We start from the raw sequence: 21642 nt of genomic DNA, 5'->3' as shown, positions 1-21642 counted from the left end.
CTAATGATTAACTTCACACTAACTAGTCTTATCCAGAAATAAACCTATCTCAGGGAATTGGAATGTGCCCTCCAAAGGGTGCAGTTAAAGGTGGCTAATACGGTGGGACTACTTCTGGTCACTCATGAGGACCTTGAGCTGGACTAGACTATGGACAGACTCTGGTTCTTAAAAGACAAAAACAGTTCTACTGTCATCTAAAGACAGATATGGCATGGAAACAGGTAAATTCAATTCCTTGAAGACAAAACCCTTAACTGACCTTTATACCATTAAAGTGTCCTAATGTCTTTTCTAACTGAATGAATCACTGGACTGCTTAACCATTGTATTTTTCAGCAGTGTGTAGTTTTTTTTTTGCAAATTACAATCACCTTGAAATCATATACAAATATTAGCATACAAAATATTAACATGTTTGTATGAAATACCTTTGTCCAATATTGTAATTAATGCATTAATCTGCAAAAAATGGGTTAATGCCTCAGTTAAAATAATGGACACAGGAATTTACACAAACACATTAATCATTTATACCCTAATATTCACAGAGGATAATTTCAAGATTAATTTCTTTCAAATTAAAAATATGTGTTAACGTTATACTATATTATGTGCATGATGCAACAGCCTGGCTACACAGAGTCTTGAACTGTAATTCAGACAATCTTAGAGAGAAATCATGTTGATAGAACTGATTTTGTTTTGTACCATAATTTTTTTAAATGAACACAGATTGTTTAAAATTGTTGGATATTAAATTCTTTAAAAGGTGATTTTAACAATGTCATGTAGATTATTTAAGTGAAGAAGAGGACTTTGAAATATTATGTAGAAATTGCAAATCAATTACTTTAATTTTGCAAGCTTCCTTTTCATACGCCAAGCTTTGGTCCTCATGATTGCTACTAGCTTCTTCTTTTCTTCCACTTCTTCCAAAACCTTGGCAAGTTCGCCCTCTGACAAAGAATCTTCACTGTCTGATGAATCTGATGAGCTGCAACAAAATAAAATGAAAAAAATAGAACAGTTGTAAGCAACACACGGTCTAGATGTGGCAAAGGGCAACTATTGGGGTAGATTTTCATCTTTACCACCTGGGTATTAAGCCACGCCTGGGCAGACTGTAGAATGGAAAATCTGGCTAGGAGAATTGCATGCTCCTTACAAAACCTGCAGGATTTTCCTTCCGTTCATTTCAATAGGCCAAAACTTACAGGAAGCCTTGCCCACAGCTGACACACACCCAGAAAATCTAACTAAAGGTTTGATTAAATGTGTGTACAAATTTGACATACTATTAAACGAAAAGCATGTGCACAGGTTTTACATTATTGTCTAAGCGATACTACATAAAGTTTTAATTAGTAATAAATTAAATATTTCATCACTGGTTAGGCTACAGTGCTTATCATTGTTAACACAGGGTATCAATCATCCAGCTTTCTGGCATCAGGCAGGACAGGATAATTTCACCATTGAGAAGTTTTCCACTGAACAATGGTTTTCCACTTAACCTAGTTAAGCAGGACAACAAAGAGCAATAAAAAAGAGATCTGTGAAAAGCAGAAAGTAATATTTATGCTACTGTTGTACTGCTAATGGCAGCCCTGACTCAGACAGCAGCAGTGTATTATAAAGGAGGCAGTACTAATGCCTCAAAACACCTCTGGAAGTGATTTTTCTTCTGTGCTGCTGGAGGGAAACCACTGCTAGTGGCTAGCGGCAAACATAAATGGATTCAGCCAACATTGCTGGATGCCAACCATTTTTCTCGTTGCAGGAATGCTGACCTCTCAGCCCACCCATATAAGCCAGTAATGGATATTTTACTTTCCTGGCTGCACCAACCCTCATCCTGGGAAAATGCAGAGAAAATAAAACATGCAGTGTCAGCCTTGATTCAGTAGTAGCACTCTCACCTCAGAGTCAGAAATCTGTGGGTTCAAGCCCCATTCCAGAGGCTTGAGCACATAATCCTGGCCGACGCTTAAGTGCAGAGCTGAGGGAGTGCTACACTGTCAGAGGTGCCGTCTTTTCAATGAGACATTAAACCAAGGCCCCGTCTGCCCTCTCAGATGGACGTAAAAGATCCCATGGCACCATTTGAAGAAGAACAGGGGAGTTCTCCTGATGTCCTGGCCAATTTTATTCCTCAGCCAACATAACTAAAAACTAGTCATGTATCTCACTGCTGTTTGTGGGATCTTGCTGTGTGCAAATTGACTATCATGTTTCCCTACATTACAAGAGTGACTACACTTCAAAAGTACTTCACTGGCTGTAAATCACTTTGGTACGTCCTGAGATTTCCTTTAAAACACTTAACACCCTAAGGTTAATCCATTTAAATAACATTTTCCCCCTGTGCTGCTCATTGGTTTCTCCCACTCACATTGCGTCAGGCAGTTCTGCTCACATGGTCTGTCTGGGTTCAGATGCTTTGGAATATTGCCCAATTCAAGAGAACAATGTGTGCCGCAAACAAGCAAGATTCTTTCATTGATTAAAAATATAATGCAAATGCTGAAAATCTGAAATAAAAATAGAAAATGATGGAAATGCACGGCAACTCTGTCAGCGTTTGAAAAGAGAGAACAGTCTAATGTTTTAGGTCAAGATTCTTAATCAGATCACAAATTGTTAATGAAAAGTGTACACCCAAAACATCAGATGCTGACAGAACAGGTGTGTATTTCCAACATTTTCTTTTTTTATTTGATTCTTTAAAAGTGTACTAATTTCTTTGATTATTGTGATGAGTACAAATCACCCACAACCCCATAAGGATGCCCCTCCCTAAAAAAGACTCTTTGGGACCATTTTAAGGTTTGGGAAGGAAGCATGAGAATCAGGGATTTGTTTCTTTTCAGTCTCTGATGTTGGAAATCTCCTGGGCTTTACTCATTGATTGACTATTTATAACTATAATATGACTCTTTATAACTATAATCTCGCACTTAATTCAAAGCACAAAATGTGACAGCTAGTTCTTCTCCTTCCCTCTTCTTTCCCCATTTCCTTCTCCAAATATATTTTCTTTCTAGTTTAACTCTCTTTTGATTAAATGCTCAATCCATGTTCCATGCATCGTGAGATGGGACATTTCAAAGTATCAATGCCCTTCTGTAAGTAAAAGAACAAAACTTTATACAGCCCTATGGCTTAACAAATACATTAGACTACTGGCATTTACCTCTTGGTCTTACATTCAGGTGCTTCTTTCTCACTAAAATAATTTCATATCTACTGTAATACACGGGCAACATCCATACACAGCAATCAGCAACCAAATACCTGGAGGATTTGCCTTTCTTCTTCTTGTCCTTCCCATTGCCCTTTTCACCCTTATTGTTGCCTTTTTTGTTTGCTTGTTTCTCCTTTTTATTATCTTCATCCTTCTGTTTTTTGTTTGCATTGTTTCTATTGTTTCTGTTATTATTCCCTGCTGGGTTCATTTTCGCTTTCTTACTTTTTCCTTCTAATTCACTTTCATCATCACTTTCCTCTACTTTGCTGCTCTTTTTATTTCTTGTTTTCATCCTTGAATTTTTAGCTGCTTCTTCGTTGCTTTCTTCTTCTTCACTTTCATCATCTTTATTATTCTTGTTCTTTTTTGTCCCACTCTGAACCTGAGGCCTCCTCCTGTTGTTCCTTTGTTTTGGTTTGGCATCTTCTTCTGAATCATCCTCTTCATCCTTAGATGCTTTAGAAGGTTTTCTACTATTTTGTTGCTTTCCTTTCTTCTCTGGTTGCTTCCTAGCCTCTTCTTCCTCTGCATTAATAGAAAAATTACATTAAAACCAGCAAACCAGAGTTAGAAACTCCTCTACACACAAAGGATGGTAGGAGTTTGGAACTCTCTTCTGCAAACGGCAATTGATGCTAGCTCAATTGCTAAATTTAAATCTGAGATAATATCTTTGGTTGCCAAAAAGCTATCTAAGAGATATGGGCCAAAGGCAGGTATATGGAGTTAGATCACAGGTCAGCCATAATCTTATCAAATGGCAGAGCAGGCACGAGGGGCTGAATGGCCTATCCCTGTTCCTATGTTCCTATGATGACTCAATTGGTAGAGTAGCAAAAAGTCCCAAGTTTGATTCCTATCTGTGATACGGAAAATCAACCAGGATTCCGATTGCAATCCAGTGATACCTGCTGGAACTTGTGAGCATGTAGATCTCAGGTGAGGGCACAATCAGGATTCACTGTCATGTGCCCCATAGGGGAATAGCTCAGTGTCTAGGATTACTATTGGTGTAAAACTCCTTGGATAAGGTGCCCAACAATCACAGAACCATACCCCAGCAGGAGTCAACATTTTCAGAAGAATGAGGTCATAAAAGGGGAAAATAATTGGGGGAAAAAAACAAAAAAATCAAAACAAACAGTTATTGTAAACATTCAGTATATTTGTTGCAGAATACAAGTTGCACTCCAATGTTAAAGTTTCCAAAAATTCATAATACAGCAGATTTTACTGCAACTATAGTATAAAATAAAATTACAAAAACTCATTTTATGATTCACATCCACATCATGGTTCTTATATTTCAGGCAAACATGATGGATTTGAATACACATACTTTTAGCTCATTTATTCTGGATGCTAATTTTGGACTGTCAAGTGTAAAGGAATTTAGACGGTTTTCTAACTGAAACAATATACATTTACCACCAGACATATTCTATTCCAATGCATTTTAACTTGAAGAAAGACCTTACATTTATACAGCACTTCAGATCATTCCAAAGCACTTCAAAGCCAACAAAGTACTTTTGAAGTGTAGCCACTGTTGCAATTTAGGGGAATGTGACAGCCAATTTGTGCATCAGCTAAATGATCAGATAATCTGTTTTAGTGGTGTTGGTTCGAGGATAAATGTTGGCTAGGATACTGGGAAAACTCCCCTTTCCCTTCTTCAGAGTGCTACAGGAAGGTAGATTGAGCCTCAGTTTAATATCTCATCCAAAAGACAGCACCTCCAACAGTGCAGTACTCCCTCACTAAAACACTGAAGTGTCAGCCTAGACTATGTACTCAAGTCTCTGGAATGGGGCATGGACTCACAACTTTCTGACTGAGGGGCAAAAGTATTAACACTGAGCCAAGGCTCACACCTTACTGCTTACTGCTAATGGGATTCATAGTTTCAATGTTTGAGCAAATATTTGTTTTAGAATATTATTGTTAAGTATAATTAGTTGTTAGAAGAACTGTTGATGATGAGCATTATTATAGTCTAATGACAATTTTTAAAAGAAGTAATTATGTTTGTCTTACCATCGTCATCTTCGTCTTCTGTCTCAGTCATTTCATCACCATCTATCTGAATTCCAACTGCAAATGAGAATTTGATTTTACACCAAATGCTTTTTTGATTTATTGCTTTAGTCAGTATGTAAAACCATAAAGTAACTAGAATTTTGCTTTATTCTTAACAAATTTCCACTATTTAGTATCCATATAAAAAGCAAAGTAAGACCTAATTAAACTTTTACAACCATGAGACCTGAAACTGGGCTCCCTTGTGCCACCAATGCAGGCATAAGCACAGAGGGAATAGGAATTCTGGAATTTCATCCCTGCACCACTTCTGCAACAGCACCGTGCTTTTACTGGATCTGCTCCAGTGATGCAAGAAGCTTGTGCTGCTCCACAGCATGAGCCTCATTGAAATATACACTGGAGGTGGGGGGGGAGGGGCGATGTCCAGACCTCTCCAGATATTGTGCTACTTTGTGCCATTGGCGCAGTGCCATTCTATAATGCCAAAAAAAGTGGAGCAGAGTGCAGGGCTGCTGGTGCAGTACCCCCAGAACTTCTTAAAGATTAGCTCATTCTCTCTGTACACAACTCCGAAGATCTTGTTGCTTGTTCCTTATTGTGCCAGGTATTTTTTGACTTGAGAGTCTTGACATTTTTGTGTACTTCCTCTTAATATGGCAGGCAGCAGCCATTTGTTTCAGAACTTGACTTCTGCACCTCAAAACATCCGTCCACCTTGCCTGGGCAGGGCAACTTAACCCACACTATGGGCATTCCTTTAGGGATTCTGCTAGCCCTTCTCAAAATTGAAGATGGAGAGAAAATAGACCAGAAGCAACAGAGAAAGGGGCCACTGATGAGTCAGAACAAGAGGCACAGGATGTGAACTTGTCACCATCCCAGTGATCCAGGTTTACCTCTAAATTCTGAAGGTTTAAACGTAACAAACTACTGTAACCACCGCTGCTAGATAAAAATCAGCTCAGCCATGATCTCATTAGATGGCGGAGCAGGCTCGAAGAGCCAAATGGTCTACTCCTGCTCCTATCTCTTATGGTCTTATCACAACTTCTAAAAGGTGGAAAACAAAAGGTCAAGTAAACTGCAAATATCTGGGGGGAACAAATATCCATGGGTGCAGCCAGTGCCCAAATATACAGAAAATACTATGTTAAATAATCAATCTTGTTTAGGTAAAATAAAATCAAAGCTGCAACAAATTTTGTAATAAAATGATTTATTATTACTGCAATTGTGCAGTTGGTAACAATTATAGAACAGATATTCATTCTTTGTGCACGTACATGACAAACTACTTTTCACAACTATGAAAAACTTTTTGTATTATAAAACGCAAACCTCAGACGTCTGGAACATCAGGCAATCCTTCATTAGAATGATACTTTATGCCATTGTTGTCCTTGTAATATTTAAAACAAGGACAAAAGGAATATCACCAACTACATAGCAACCTGTAAAGTTGTCTCAAAAAAGAAACTAAGCAATTGGCACAACTCACTCATTGATTGATTGATTGCTCACCAAACCATTTAACTCTATTTACCACGTGTACAAATCACATTGAACTTTAACGGTTGGAATAATGTAACGAAATGCAAAGTGTACAACGGTAGGCGCAGGAGAAAGGTGCCTTATAAAAAACATACAATACTCACCTTCTTCCAAATCTTCATGATTTTTGTTCTTGGTCTTATTCGTATTTACCATGATCGTCTCGTTTCGCCAGCTTCTCCATAAAAGAGATGTCCCTCCTTGTTTGAACTCATAAAACCTCCCCAGGCGTCTTGCGTGAAGACCGCTCCCCAAATGTCAGGCGGTGTTTGAGTCGATTTGACGACAACTTCTCGGGGTTTGGAGGACTCGAGGGTGCTCTGCAGATGCTGCTGCTGCCGCCGCCCTGTGACAAACTGGATTACATATGACCCCGACAACAGGCAGAGGGGATGCGCTACAAGTGGAAGAGAGTCTTCCTGTGCTTGACACACAGGACTGTCTGCCATTCAACATTTATATTAGGTTAATATTTCACACGCTTTGTTCAAGTTTATCTGAACATTCCAGTGCTGATGTGCTTTTCATAGTTTCTTTGTCCCTTTTCATGTAATTTGAATGACAGCAGCACTGTGAAATTCAGAGTTGGGGACTGTTTTAAAAAAAAAAGTCCAATGTAAAATGTGGTAGCAGTCTGCTCCTGTGGCCACGCCCATTACAGAGAACAATCCGCAGCCCCTTCAATGGTAGACAAAGCCTTTTCTCTATTGTACCCTGAGCCATGGGCTAAGTAATAAACCCAAATGAACGGTGGACATGATCCAAGGGTTTATAATCCCCACAAAAATGGGCAATATAGATGCAAACAGATTAGTTCATTTGGGCTGGGTAAACAAAATTAGAGGTATAGGCACAAAATTAACAAGCCTCAAGCAAAGCTAGAAATTAGAAGGATGTTTTTCCTTACAGAACTCAGGAGGAATTTTCCCTCTTACAGATATTCATTGTCATCTCTATATTTGAGTTTGTCATCAGTTCGTCTTACTCTTCCCTTTGCATAAATCTCTCCTTATCTTTTATCTCCTTACATCTGTACGTCTCCTGCTCCACGTCTTGCACACAGTTTCTCGCTCTCTGAATCCCTCTGTTACTATGGGCACGATTTTAACAATGAAAAACATATGGGTTGGGGACTAAAACCTTTCAAGGAGGCTGCAGGCCTCCATTTTTGCAGATTTTGCAATTTCAACCCCTGGGGGCCAGGATTCCTGGGCCTTCTCCTTCACGCCACATGAGAGGAGGCGAGCAGGCCCGAAACTGCAGGTTTGTGCCTTTCTGGCACAGCTTGTGGGCCTGGAGGAGCAGGAGTGCTTCCCCATGGCCCAACTTGCTTACCTGCAGCGACCCCCCCAACGATCGAGATCACCTCCCCGATCTCTGCTTCCCCCCCCAACAATCGCAGACCCCACCCTGATCTCCAATCCCCACCCAAACGATTGCGGACCCCCGCGATGACCTCCGATCCCTCCTCTATGACTGACGCCTCTCCATGATCCCCATGCCCATCGGTGCTCTGGTGCCCATCCATGCCCACCCTGCCCCCATGCCCTCCACCCCACCCCCCCCCCACATCCATACAATCTAAGACTTACCTGAACACATCCTCTCCCTGGTTGCTCTCCGGTCTGACAGAGACCAGCATGGCAAATCAGGCTGGCCAATCGAAAGGCAAACTGACAAAAAAAAAAGTCGTCCTTATGTCAAAATCGTAAGGACATCCGGGAAACCCGTACTTCCGGGTTTCCCGTCTGCAATTTGAATCCCCCACCCCCTTCCCAGCTCGCGGTCAAAATCACGCCCTATATGTCTAGTCAGTGTTTGTATTGAGATAGAGCAGAAAGCTAGATCCTGAAGCTGAAACAGAGAGAATGGTGTCCATAGACTAGCTCTGTCTCCATTATTAATATTAATAACTAATGGGTCTCTCGTGGCATTGCTCATGGCTAGTATCCCTTACTGTTTGAATGATGTCCTTGTTCTGAACACCTCTCATATCGCTTTCCATTCTTATCACCTCTTCATGCATTGCATTGTCCTTTATGGTTGGTTCCTTGTTAACTGTCCTTGCCATAACACAGGTATATTGTGAACCATGTTGTCTTGTATGGTTTACACAGACACCATCAACATCTGACTGCCAGTTCTCCTGTCTTGTTGCACTGCCGGCCACGTGCTTTCCACTGTGAACCAAGAGAAATGCTGTGTCCTGAATCCTATCTGCTAAAGCCCCTTTTTCCCTAAGTACTCTATCCCTGTGGTGTTTCAGTTCCCTGTCAGCATGCACCTGCTTATTTATGCCCCTTTTAAACTACTTGAGCTTCAGTCGAAGTTCTGGCCTTTAACATTATACTGTTCAACCATGGGTTTCGATAGAGTGGATCAGACCATTTTATTTTTAATTGGTGCTGGCAGTGGGGTGTGAAGGCAGTGAAGTGGGCTAGATGGATACAGCAGCAATGGGCTTTCTGTCGAATGATGCAAAAGAGAATGTTGCCAGGATCAGCTGGGGAGCGGGGCTGGGTAATAGGTTGGGCACCAGTGGGGGTTTCCACCATGTGAGGCCAGGCAGAGCCAGTAGAGGAGGCATAAAGTGGAAGCTGCAGAGCAGGAGTGATACAGAAATAAATAGTAGGAGAGGCCAGGAATGTCATCACTGGCAATAGGGATGGAAGAGGAGGCAGAAAGTGTGAAGATAGTGGGGCAGCTGTGGTAGTGGGAAGGGTCATAGAGGCAGTGGTTGCAGAGTAGGCTAAAAGCATGAAAATAAGCAGGTTAAAATAAAAAAAACAATGTAGATAATTTTAAAAATAAAACTTACCTGAAGAGAAGGCAGAATGGCATAAAAACAAAGTAACAGACAAAGTTGGACGACCTGAGCCACAGCACCATTGTTGGTGGGAGGGCTGAAAGGCAATGATATATATGTAATGGTAATTTTAACAGGCGGTACACTTTATCTATTAACTGTAATATTACTTCAAGCATTACCAAGCATCACAAATCATGACAAAATCATGACACAGGTAGTGCATGCAGTTGGAAGAAAATAAATATATAAAGATATTATTGCTGTGTGCTGTCTGTATTTATTACTAATTATTACTAACAAGCTCCATTTTTGGCTGTTTATTATATATCATTGTTTTTATATACAGCTATATAATTATATACTGGTGGATCTCCCATAACATTGTTCAGTAAGTCAGAGGTTACAGTCTCATTCTTACCTCTCTTTGTCATGTTTGTGTTGCTGTTTTCTCTCAGTAGGGTCTAAATTTAATATTGTTGCAAATGTTTTATGGGCCTAAAATGGGCTCAACCATACCAATTTAGCAGGGCAGGGGCCCTCACGCGATCTGCACAGGCGCTCCGGCCATTGCTAAATTGGTTGAGGCCTTTTTATAGACAGCCCTGGCGACTGTCTGAAATGAGCGCAGGCCCCATGTCAATGTTGAAATGAGACTCCTGCGCCAATTTCAGACCCCAATTGTTAAATCGGTTTGCCTTAGTTTGCCATGCACAAACTCCAACTTGAATTGAGCAGCCTAACCAGTGGTCCTTAAAGGGTCCGCTGGAGGTCACTCAAAAAAGGCCCATATACTTTGAAAATTTTTGTGGAGTCGAAGGGAGACGATATGCTCCTCCTGGTTTACCTCTGGTTCTTTGAGTGGGAGTGAATGAAAAGGCCCCAAAAGGCGATCAGCAACGTGGCACCTAATTGGTGCCCACAGCTCGCTTGATTTATCCTGATGAGGCCCAATGATAAATTTAGTTCAGTCCTTGGGCCTCTCTATTCCGGCGTGCCATCGCTGCACATTGCCGGAATTCCGCCCAGTTTGGGGCATTAAGGAATTTAGGCTCCTGTCTCTCTCCTTCTGCTTCTGTGTTTATCTTTCTTTTCTTTTCTCTTCTATTCTCTGTATTTATCTTCTTTCTCCTAATCGCTCTCTATTTTTTCGCTTCTTTTTTTCTTTCCTTTCAGGTTGGAGGTGATATGTGACATGGCGAGGAGCTGCTGAAGGTTGCAGGTCGCACTTTCTGGTAGGTGCTTTATCACACTCCTGTTGTTTCTCCTAATCCCCTCAATCCCATTATTCCCATGCCACTACCCCACCCAACCATTCCATCCACACAACGCCTCTCCTTCCCACCACCTCTCACTCCTAGCATGTCCCTGACCCCATTCCCTTGGCACTACCCCCTCATATCCTGTATCCTCTCTAACTCCATAGTTGCTCCCTGTTGCTCCTCCTGTCACTCATCTCTCCATTGCCAAATTCCTCATTATGCCGATTATGTCCCCATTCCCTCCCCACCAGCTTTATCCTAACCCCCATCCCTCTCCCCAAACAGTCTGATCGAAAACCCCTCTCCCATTCCCCACCATCCTCATCCAAAACTTTTACTTACCTATTCCCTTCCCCCTTCCAGCATCAGCCAACAAGCCCACTTCCATATCCTCTCCCTCCTCATCCAAATCTCCTCCTCTCCAAATCAGCCTGCTATGAAAGCTGCATCATTGTTCCTGTTCACCTGAAGAGCTCCTTCTTCCTTTCAGTTTCCCAGCATTAAGCTAGGAAAGCATCAATTTGTATTTTAAAACATGTTTGGCTGTAAATAAACATAATGCTATAAGTGATTTAAAAAATGTAGTTCTGGGCATTGGGGGATAAAAGGGTGACCATGTGGAATGGGGGGAGGGGGCATGATGCCTGAAAAGAGGGTGGTTGGGCATTTGAATTGGCAGCAAGTCAGATGTTGGAGCTAGGAAGAAGGTCGAGTCCCTTAGTTGGCCTGAGTCCTGAGGCCCCACGATGGAGAAGACAGACAGGCCCATGGAGTTGGCTGAAATAAAATAAGTAAAAATGCCACCTAGAGAAATGGACCTCAGCGTTGGAGCCTGAAGGAGCAGCAGAGGCCTGAAAGAAAGAATTTGCATTTATGTGGTGCCTTTCACAACCTCAAGACATCCCACAGCACTCTACAGCCAATTAAGTGCTTTTGAAGTATAGTCAATGTTGACCAGGACATTGGGAGAGCTCCCTGCTCTTCTTCAAATAGGGCCATGGGATCTTTTACATCCACCTGAGGGGGCAGACAGGGTTTCAATTTAATGTCTCGTCTGAAAGACAGCACCTCCAACAGTGCTACATTGAAGTGCCAGATTATGTGCTCAAGTCTCTGAAGGGATTTTGAACTCACTACCATTCGAGGTAAAAGTGCTACCACTGAGCCAAAGCTGCCAATTAAAAGGAAACTAAAAGTAAGTACAGATTTTTGTGCAACCTTATTGTTTAAAAGCAATTCTCACCTGCAACCTTTATCACCAAGAAGGACAAAAGCACCAATGTCATGAGAACATTATCACATCCAAATTCCCTCTAAGATACCATCCTGACTTGGACATATATCGACGTTTCTTCATTGTCACTGGATCAATATTCTTGAATGCCAAACCTAACAATGTTGTGGAAGCAAGGACAGCAGAGGTTCAAGGCGGCCCAACATCACCTTCTCAGGGTAACTAGGGATGGGCAATAAATGCAGCCTTGTCAGAGTAGCCAACATCCTGAGAACAAATAAAGAAAAAATCTAAGCCAATAACAATTCTTTGTGTCCTATGTAAGTGTGATGCCTTTCGCAGGTGTGTGATACTACACAATAGTGCTAGACATAGGATTTTTAATTGAAGAGAAAGTGTAATCTTGTAATATTGTAATCTTGTAAATATAACAGCCCAGAAATTCAGGTGAAGAAATTAACTTACATTTTTTTAAAAATCATTTAATGCTTTCTATTAAACAAACAAAATTTGTTTGTTTGTTTAATAGAAAGCATTAAATGATTTTAATGCTTTCTATTAAAATCATTTAATGCTTTCTATTAAACAAACAGAGATTGTTTGTTTAATAGAAACTCAGAGATCAATGATTTATAGAGAATAGACCACTCCAATTGAGGCAGAAATGTAGCCCTTGTGAGTTATGCAGCTGGCACATTTCAGTGCTTTGTTTTTCAGTAATGTCCAGTCCCTCACATGTATCTTCTATCACATTATTGAACACAGATACATAAAAATGCAGTTTAGGTTACATTCACACACCAACTTTAGAATTGCAACAAAGCAGACAACAGTGTAAAGCAAGGTTTTCAGCACTTCGGGTTCTGGAAGGTAATAGGAATCAGGCTATTCAGGCTATCAGGTAATAGGCTGCGATCCGATGATGTCATCACATGATAAAGTCATCATTTAGTCACACTCCACTTACCTGCTGCTAAAATTAGACTTTTATTCACGGAAAGAATGTTTTTGTACAAATAATTTTAAAGCAGGTTACTCACAATACTGACAACATGACTTAAATATTACGCTTTCTCTTCTGATGAATGCACTAAGTATTATGATGTAACCATGCAAACATCTGGCACCTTCAGACCGCTAAGTCCAATGAACTCAGGTCAGGTGGTGGAGGAGACAGCATGGGCTCGAATTTAGCAGGCCTGCGGGTTCCCAGCGGGTGGTCCTCCGGGAGCGTGGTCAACACGCTCGGCGAAATTAGTGGGTTGCCCGCGCGATCGTAGCAGGCAACCCACTAATAGGAATCAATTACCTGCTCCTCCGGGGTCCACGGCGCTGGCCTGCGCGTCGGTCGGGCTGCGCATGCGCAGTACCATCTGTCAGCTGGAGGCTCTCTAGTTAAAGGGGCAGTCCTCCACTGACAGATGCTGCAACCAATGGAACAAATTGCAGCATGGAGCAGGCCAGGGGGAAGGCTGCTCCCAGTTTAATGATGCCTCACCCCAGGTATCATCAGATGGGGTGAGGAGGAGGGGGAGGACACAGATCTTCCACCCGGCTGGCGGGAGGAAGCGGCCTGCCTCTGCCACCAAGAAGGCCTGGCTCGAGGTGGCAGAGGGGGTCACCTGCGCCACCAACATATGGCCCACCTGCTTACAGTGCAGGAGGCGCTGCAATGACCGCAGTACGTCAGCCGCAGTGAGAACACGAAGTCTTTCCCCTACACTCCGTCTGCCACAACACTGCCCCCACCCCACATCTCCTTCGGCACCGCCAACACTATTCTGTAATATCACCCTTCATACCCACTCAAACCCCATCCTCATCTTACCTCCACCTACTCACCTCGCCAGTACTCATCCTGCCACTAACACGCAACCCAATCCTCATACAATCTCATTGCTCCATCCCATACTCACCCTCTCGTGCATCTCCCTCATGGCCAGCCTCACTCAATCTGCCACCACCTGTGCTGCAGCCACAGGGCATGCATCACATATGTGCAGTAGGCAGCGTAAGGCAAACGTGTCGTGAGCATGAAGGGGGTGCACAAGGGTGTCTGAGGGTTTGTCATGGGTGTTACCTATATTGAATTTCAGAGCAACAAACAGCACACATTATATTGACACCACCACTGCCATGTCTCCGCGAATCCTGTCCGTTGTGTCCAATAATGCCCGCTCCTGGGTATCACTATGAGGACCCACCACTGATGCCACCCATCGTGTTACTGCAGAGTAGGTGCAGGTGTATTTGCAGGGCTCGTCCGAGCAGACGACTGAGAGACATCGGCGGTGTAGCCGGCTGCACCCTGGAAGGATGCGGAGGAGAAGGTGTGGAGGGCAGTGGTGACTTTGACAGCGACAGGTAAGCAGTTGGTGCTGGGGCCAGCCAGGAGCAGCTCGGCATGAAAGAGCCTGCAGATCTCCACGACTACATGTCGAGCGAATCTGCGCCTCCCTGTGCACTGCTGCTCGGAGAGGTCCGGGGAGCTGCGCCTCGGTCTGTGGACCCTATGGCGAGGGTAGTGCCCTCTGCGATGCGTCTCTCTCTGCGGTAGCCCTCCCTCCTGCTGTGCAGGTGGGCGTGCAACAACACTGTGTTGGGGGGATCCACGTCTCTGCGGCGGACGGCGTGGACTGCGAGGCTGCTGGGGCTGGTCATGCTCTTCGTCCTCCGAGGGTGTCCACACACCACCCATCTGGCAGGTGTTGGTCTGAGGGGTTGTGCAGGGTAGGTGGGTGGTTCCTCGGACTGGGGCTGCGGTTTCGTGTCGGTCTGTCCTCTGGCTTGGCGGGGGGTGGTGGAGGGCAGGGGTTGCCCTATGTGACGCGGTGGCCTCCTGCGTGGGTGAGGGCTGTCCCCCGTGGAGTGCACCTTGGCACCTGCCACAGGCTGCTGGCTGCAACACGCCTGGTTGGAGGGAGACTGTTTCCCCCAGTGTGTGAAGCTCACTGCCTTGAACCTAAAATCCCACACTTGCTCTTTTGACAGCTGATTCAGCTCATTAACTGACCTCAACAAGCAAGGTAAGTACACTCAAGTGGAACCCCGCTGGCTTTAATTGCCTGCGGGATTCCCACCAGCGGGGCTTGCGCGCGCAGCCCCGCACGTCAGCGCGGTACCCGGAAGTGGCCGGGATTTCGTCGCGATCCGGTCACGTGACCGGATATCGGGATTTTCCGGGCCCCCCCACTGGAAACCCGCCGGAAACCCGACGCCAAAATCGAGCCCCATGAGTTGGTTTTCCAAACCTGAAGCAAACTCGGGAGCGATTCTTTCTCAGTTTGCTTACTACATTATGACTGCATTATTAGTGTTTCTTTCATAGTAATCAATATTATGAGGATTTTTTTTTTAACTGGGCCCTTTTAAGAACTCAATGGCTAAGCTGCAACCTATGTATATAGGTTCAACAGTACTGTTCATCTGCCCATCTGTTATCGTATCCACACTTCATAGATTTAAGTAATATTTTACTTCTGTGGCATGCAACTTAATAGCAGAGGCATAATGAAGCAATGACGTTAAATTTTAATTAGGCTTTAAATTTCCTTTCATTATTTTTGTAAGGTGTAACATTGTATTTCTTGAACATAATTGCTTGGAACGTACTTAAACATCAGATACAAAGCAGCACAAATTGCACTTATAAAATGGGACACACTGGACGGTTTATATGAATATTTTTCAAAGCATAAAGTGCCTTTAAACAGTTTTTTTAAAAACCTGAGAAAAGTGTTACATATAGAACTGATGATATGCTGTAATTTTGAAAAGAGAAATTAAATTTTATTTTGATTGTTACAGCAAGAAAAAAGATCAGTGATGTGCATCATGAACATTAGGAAGGACACAACACATAATCATTCTCATTATTGCTATTATGTTTCTAATAGTATTCATAAATATGGAGTAATGGATTTAAATAAAGCTAACTTCAATTAATAATAGAAGAACGTGTTCAATAAAGTGAAACAGTACAAATCACAAAGCACTGCCAATATTATTTGTAGAAAACATAACCTAATTTAAAGTCACTTATAAGCAATTAAGACACCTGATTCAGAATTATTTGTAAAATTAAACATGTAGTCATGAAATGTAAAAAAAACAGTTCTGTTTCTCAATGACTCAGCTGTGCAATGCACTTTCAGATTTTAGAGTACATGTGGTTATTAGCTGTTTATGCAACAATGCATAAAAGTAACCCCTGATGCTTCTAGAGTGATGTAATAATTATGAATAATCTTTTCTTCACCATCTCCTGGCAAAACAACAAGGAGGACATGTTCCACTGTTAGACTCTTTGCAATATAATGAAAATTATTAGGAACCCATGTGGTGAGAATAATTTTAAAAAAACAATAATTGACAGGTATGTCCAGGTATGTCCATTATTCCATTCCCACCCTGAACCTGACCAATTTTTTTTTAAACTTACTTTTTTGGTGGCGACCTGCAGCGATCCCTTTCAGGACCCTAGTTAGGCCACATGTAGATCACCATTAGACCATGAATGCAATTGGAGCTGGGCCGGCTTTGTTCAGGGCAGCCCAATTTTACAAAGGGGGCCTCAAACAGGTGGTCTGCCCCCTATTTCCATTTGCAATGGATTTAGCGCCCGTTTCAGGTGCCTCTTTTGATGCATATACCAATATGGCGGGCAGCACTTCCAGTATATATTGTACATGCCCCACCCACCATATTGGAGGCTGACATGCCCGTTTTGCACCTGAAAAATGGGTTTGGCCCATTTAGGCCATAATCTCAGTTTTTTAAACCACAAATGGAGTTAATGGAAACAGAATATGGAGTGATATGTTGTGTAGAACCAAGAAAAGGAATTCATGGATATAGTAATAAGTTTAGGCAGGAGAATTTAAGCCTACCGGCCTGGTGGAACCCAGGCAGATGGGCGATTAACAACGCCCAGGTTACTTACTTGCCCTGGAGATGCTGGGAGCTGATGCTTCCCTATTTAACCTTCTCCACAGAGCAGGCGGCAAGCACACCCACCCAAAGCAGGCAGGGTCCTTTTTTACATATGCATGTGATGTCATCGGGACCTGACTGCAATTTTAACTCAGCGGCCTGAGCAGGAAGCCACAGTGAGTTTTTTGGCAGGTGTAGACAATAGTGAAGAGGATCGGGGCCAGAAGAGGCCCATAAAGTTTTTTTTAAACTTTCCTTGTGGGGCCAGGAGGAGCAAAGTGCTCTCCGGGCCCCACATGGAAAGCTCAGATCTCCTTTGCCTTGAACTTCTTGACATTCACCTGAGGAAGGAGGAAGCCTCCGAAAGCTTGTGATTTTCAAATAAAATTGTTGGACTATAACTTGGTGTTGTAAAATTGTTTACAATTGTCAACCCCAGTCCATCACCGGCATCTCCACATCATCACTATTTACTGATCACGTAACAGGTGGGACTGGTTTTGGCGGGTGGCCTCCGGGCTGCATGACTTTCTGTCCAGAATGGATGGGTAGCCGGCCGTGGGATTTAAATGAGGCCTGGGACTTAAAATACCCCGGGCCTCATTTTTGGAGCAGTGGTGAGTTTCTAACTCACACCACTACTCACCCACTGAAATGTGGCTTGGAGTTACAATCAGGCCTAGAAATTTTTTAACATTAACCCCAGGATTACTGGGACCAAAATTTCTGCTGGGTAGGGGGCAGGAGTTTGGGCGTAACCCAAATCCACTGCGATTCCACCTCATTTCCATTGCTCCTATAAATTCCAGTGTGCACAGGGGACATTAGGTGGATATTACTCAATTTTTACACATATTTGAATCAGAGGAAAATATAGGGCTATGGGGAGAGACAGGATCAGTAGGATTAATTTTGTGTTGCTCTAGCAAAGAGCAGGCACAGGCTTAATGGACCTACTGGCCTCTTTCTGTGCTGGGAACTTATATACAGTACTTTAAATTGATAAGGCAATTAAAATAAACTAATGGACTTCTAAATTTTATCACGAGGTATAGAATATAAAAGCCAAAAGGTAATGATGACCCTATATAAATCCTTAATAAGACCTCAATTAGAGCACTGAGTGCAGTGTAGGAAGGATATTGAGGCTTTAGAGAGGGTACAAAATAGATTCACCAGGTTGCTGCCTGGTATAAGGAAATAGAAATATGAAGAAAGACTTGAAAAATTGGTAATTTTTCTTCAATAAACAATGCAGATTACGGGACGATATCAAAGGAGGCATTAATATTATGAAAAGCTGGGCCAGGTTAGATAGAGGCAGGCTTTTCTTAGTAGTTGAGCGGTCAAGAATGAGGAGCTATAGATACAGGATTAAATGTAAGAGATTTAAACAGAGAGCTAGACAAACCTTTTCACACAGAGAGTCATGAGACCATGGTATTCAATTCCAGGTTTAATGGTTGAGGCAGAAACATGCATGATTAGGTGGATGAAGGAAAAGGGAATAAAGGGATATGCAAACCGGGCAGGTAAATGTGATTAGGACTATTTACTTATGTGAAGGGTAAATGCCGACATGGACTGGTTGGACAAATTGTTTCCATGTATAACTTTTATAAAAGATGTATTTCTATATATAAATGAGCTGCACATTCAGAGAGTGGAATCTTTTCCAATTCATGTTAGTAGTAGTATTGTTATGGAGTATGTAGGGTCACATGGTTTTTTTTTTATTCGTTCATGGGATGTGGGCATCGTTGGCAAGGCCGGCATTTATTGCCCATCCCTAATTGCCCTTCAGAAGGTGGTGGTGAGCCGCCTTCTTGAACCGCTGCAGTCCGTGTAGTGACGGTTCTCCCACAGTGCTGTTAGGTAGGGAGTTCCAGGATTTTGACCCAGCGACGATGAAGGAACGGCGATATATTTCCAAGTCGGGACGGTGTGTGACTTGGAAGGGAACATTCAATCTATCACCCATAGACCTTTGGAAATTCGGTCCTCCTATAAATTTGCACAGCTTTTTCATGCTGCTGCCAGTTACCCATCAGGAAGGAGGTGAAAATGGTTGCTTGAGCAAAAAAAAGGCATCCGTCACTTGTTTTTAGCATCTATGTACTGCAGGTTGACAAATGTGGGCAATGTCACCAGTGGTATCTTAGAATGACCCAGAGCCATAGACAGTAAGGACTGTTGTGACCTTCACAGCCATTGGCAGTTCCATGCTTGTGGATGGGTTTGGCTGCAGGTTACTTTGCAGCATGTGGCACAACGCAATCACAGCCTCCCATGTGAATTTCAGCCTGTACAAGCACTGCTTCTCTAACAGTTGTAGGTACGTGCATCTTGATCTGTAAATTTGTGCAAGAGGGCACTGATAGGTGGGCATGGAGCACCTCTAGTGCAGCTTCACCTCCTCATCTTCCTCCAAAAAGCACGTGCAGCGAGATCCCCACTATGTCATTATTGTCGGCACAATTGTCATAATGGCTCCAGGCCACCTAAGTATGAACAGCAAAAAAGAAAGCAAAAAAAGGGTCCTGAAATGGGTTGAAAATGCTCTTAGGCTGCCTTTAGGTGCCATCCGAGAAGCCCAATTTCCCACCGCTCCCCCAAACAAGCATGCAGCCAATGAATAGCACAGGGTGCATGTTTGACCCATTATAATGAGGTCCTAACACCAATTTCACGTGGCCTTTGCTAAACTGTAACTACAGGGGCTGTGTGTTGATTTGATGTCATAACTTAATGATGGCAGTAACTTATGCAAATGGTTTCCAAAAATATTTTGTTGCTGCCAACCAGTAACTTTGTCCTGTTAATGCAGCAACTATATCTAAAGGACTCTAATACCCACAGATTGGATAATCACCTCAAGCACTTTAAACTATCTATGAAAAATGCCCCAAGTAAGGATTATTAAATGTAAAATGATCCCATTTTCCCATGATATATTCATATATTCCGAAAACACTCCAGTTCAGAACCCAAGTAATAACTCTCTCTTATCTCCACCTACCCCCTTCCTCTCAGAACAAATCAGCAACACTATCACTCTCGAACCCCTGGCCATTTGGAATATTACATGTGGCCGCTCCAGTTTATACAATCGAGCCATGAAACCAGTTCCCCGGCCATTTGTCACCACCAGAAGTTTTCAGAAAAGAAATTAATTCCGTTATCATTCAGACAGTCTGTTCAGAGGATTATTGGCTGTAAGTGGTGGAATTAAAATAAATCTATTTTCATAAGAACATCTCACAGAAAAAATTCTTGATTTTCTGTGGCTGGATGACTATCAGTTATCAGTGAATTGTAAATAAACAAAATACGTAGCATTCTGAGAAGAACTGGCCTGCTCTGAACAAGTGAGGTGACTTATGAGAGTACTATGAGGTCAGGCTAACCCTTCTCGAAACACTGCCAAAATAGTGTATCTCTTTCACTTTGATCATAGGACCAGTAATGTGATCTCTATATTCTCTTCCAGATCACATGCTAAATAATTCATTAGACTCCTGGAACAGACGAGCAAGAATAGACTCATTCATATTCCACCATAATGTTTATAGCAAAATTGTAAAGGCAGAGAAGCAGCCAAAATGATTGGGTTTTTTTGCAGCATGATTTCAAGTTATCCATTATTTTGTGCATAGTGTTGTGTAAAATATATTACAGCATATAAATTTCTGCTTTTTCAATTTATTGGGATTCTGTACAATACTAGTAATATTTGGTAAAATAAGGCTTTAGGTTTCATTGATTTATTACACAGTTTGATTTGTACAAGATATGTACAGGAGTTGTCATAACATCATTACCAGTTGAATCATATTTTCTTAATGAATCACATTATAGCCTGGTCTTTTTCAACTTGTTCTTTAAAAACAGCTCTTTTTCAAATTATTTTCTGCCTCCCTCCTTTATTCCTGATCTGCGAAGGACTTACCTTTAATATAGGATTTGTCTTGCCGGATCTGATTCTTTTCTCACCACCATTATAAATGAATATGCATTGAAAGTTTAAACATTTTTTAAATATATTGCTGCCCTGTAAATACCACAGTGGTGTCCATTTTAAAGGTTTAAAAAAATATAAAATTGAACATCTTAGTTTTTCTTCCCCTAAATCTGTTGTACTTCTTTCTCTTCACTGTTCTTTATCTCAAACTTGATGCTCATGTACTTAATAGTTTACCTGTACCATTGCTGGACAGTGTAAATAATTGCTGGTTGTCAATTAGCTTAACTGTTTTTTTTAATACCTTGCTTGTTCTCTTGTCTTCCAACAATGTACCAAATAAAAATTGATGTTTACTGAATTTACCTGGGGCTTTTGGCATCCATTGCTCCCTCCCTTGATTTCAAACATAACCTCAAAAAACCTAACCATGAAAAAACAACTTTAAGGATCCTTGGTAACATTGTGGACCATCTGGATAAAATTGAGGGCATTTGCAGTGCTCTCTGAGGAGAATGTCATTGTCCTGTGCTGCTACATGAAAATGAGAGAATATCCAAAGCAGACCTGAAATTTATAACATGGGTTTAAAAAGAAAAGAGC

General features: G+C 42.2%; 1 protein-coding gene and 1 long non-coding RNA gene across 2 annotated transcripts in view; one reads left to right on the top strand and one right to left on the bottom strand.

Annotated features, from left to right (window-relative positions):
- LOC137320509 (transmembrane channel-like protein 2-A) overlaps window positions 1–7253 on the bottom strand; it is an 88463-nt gene extending 81210 nt beyond the window's left edge. The window contains exons 1-4 of the mRNA XM_067982199.1: window positions 6949–7253; window positions 5288–5344; window positions 3298–3775; window positions 854–997 (exon numbers count right to left, since the gene is read on the bottom strand). Coding sequence (XP_067838300.1) covers window positions 854–997; window positions 3298–3775; window positions 5288–5344; window positions 6949–7000 — 731 coding nt within the window. The 5' untranslated portion in view covers window positions 7001–7253. The remainder of the gene's footprint in view (window positions 1–853; window positions 998–3297; window positions 3776–5287; window positions 5345–6948) is intronic.
- On the top strand, window positions 84–21319 carry LOC137320510 (uncharacterized). Its single transcript, XR_010962564.1, has 3 exons — window positions 84–224; window positions 10827–10885; window positions 20569–21319. It is a non-coding gene; the product is annotated as an uncharacterized lncRNA (long non-coding RNA).
- The last annotated feature ends 323 nt before the right edge of the window (window positions 21320–21642 follow it).

Source organism: Heptranchias perlo, chromosome 4, assembly GCF_035084215.1.
Source record: "Heptranchias perlo isolate sHepPer1 chromosome 4, sHepPer1.hap1, whole genome shotgun sequence".
In the NCBI taxonomy this organism is placed as follows: Eukaryota; Metazoa; Chordata; class Chondrichthyes; order Hexanchiformes; family Hexanchidae; genus Heptranchias; species Heptranchias perlo.
Note: the sequence above shows the minus strand (reverse complement) of the source record. Positions and strands in the feature narration are given on the sequence as shown.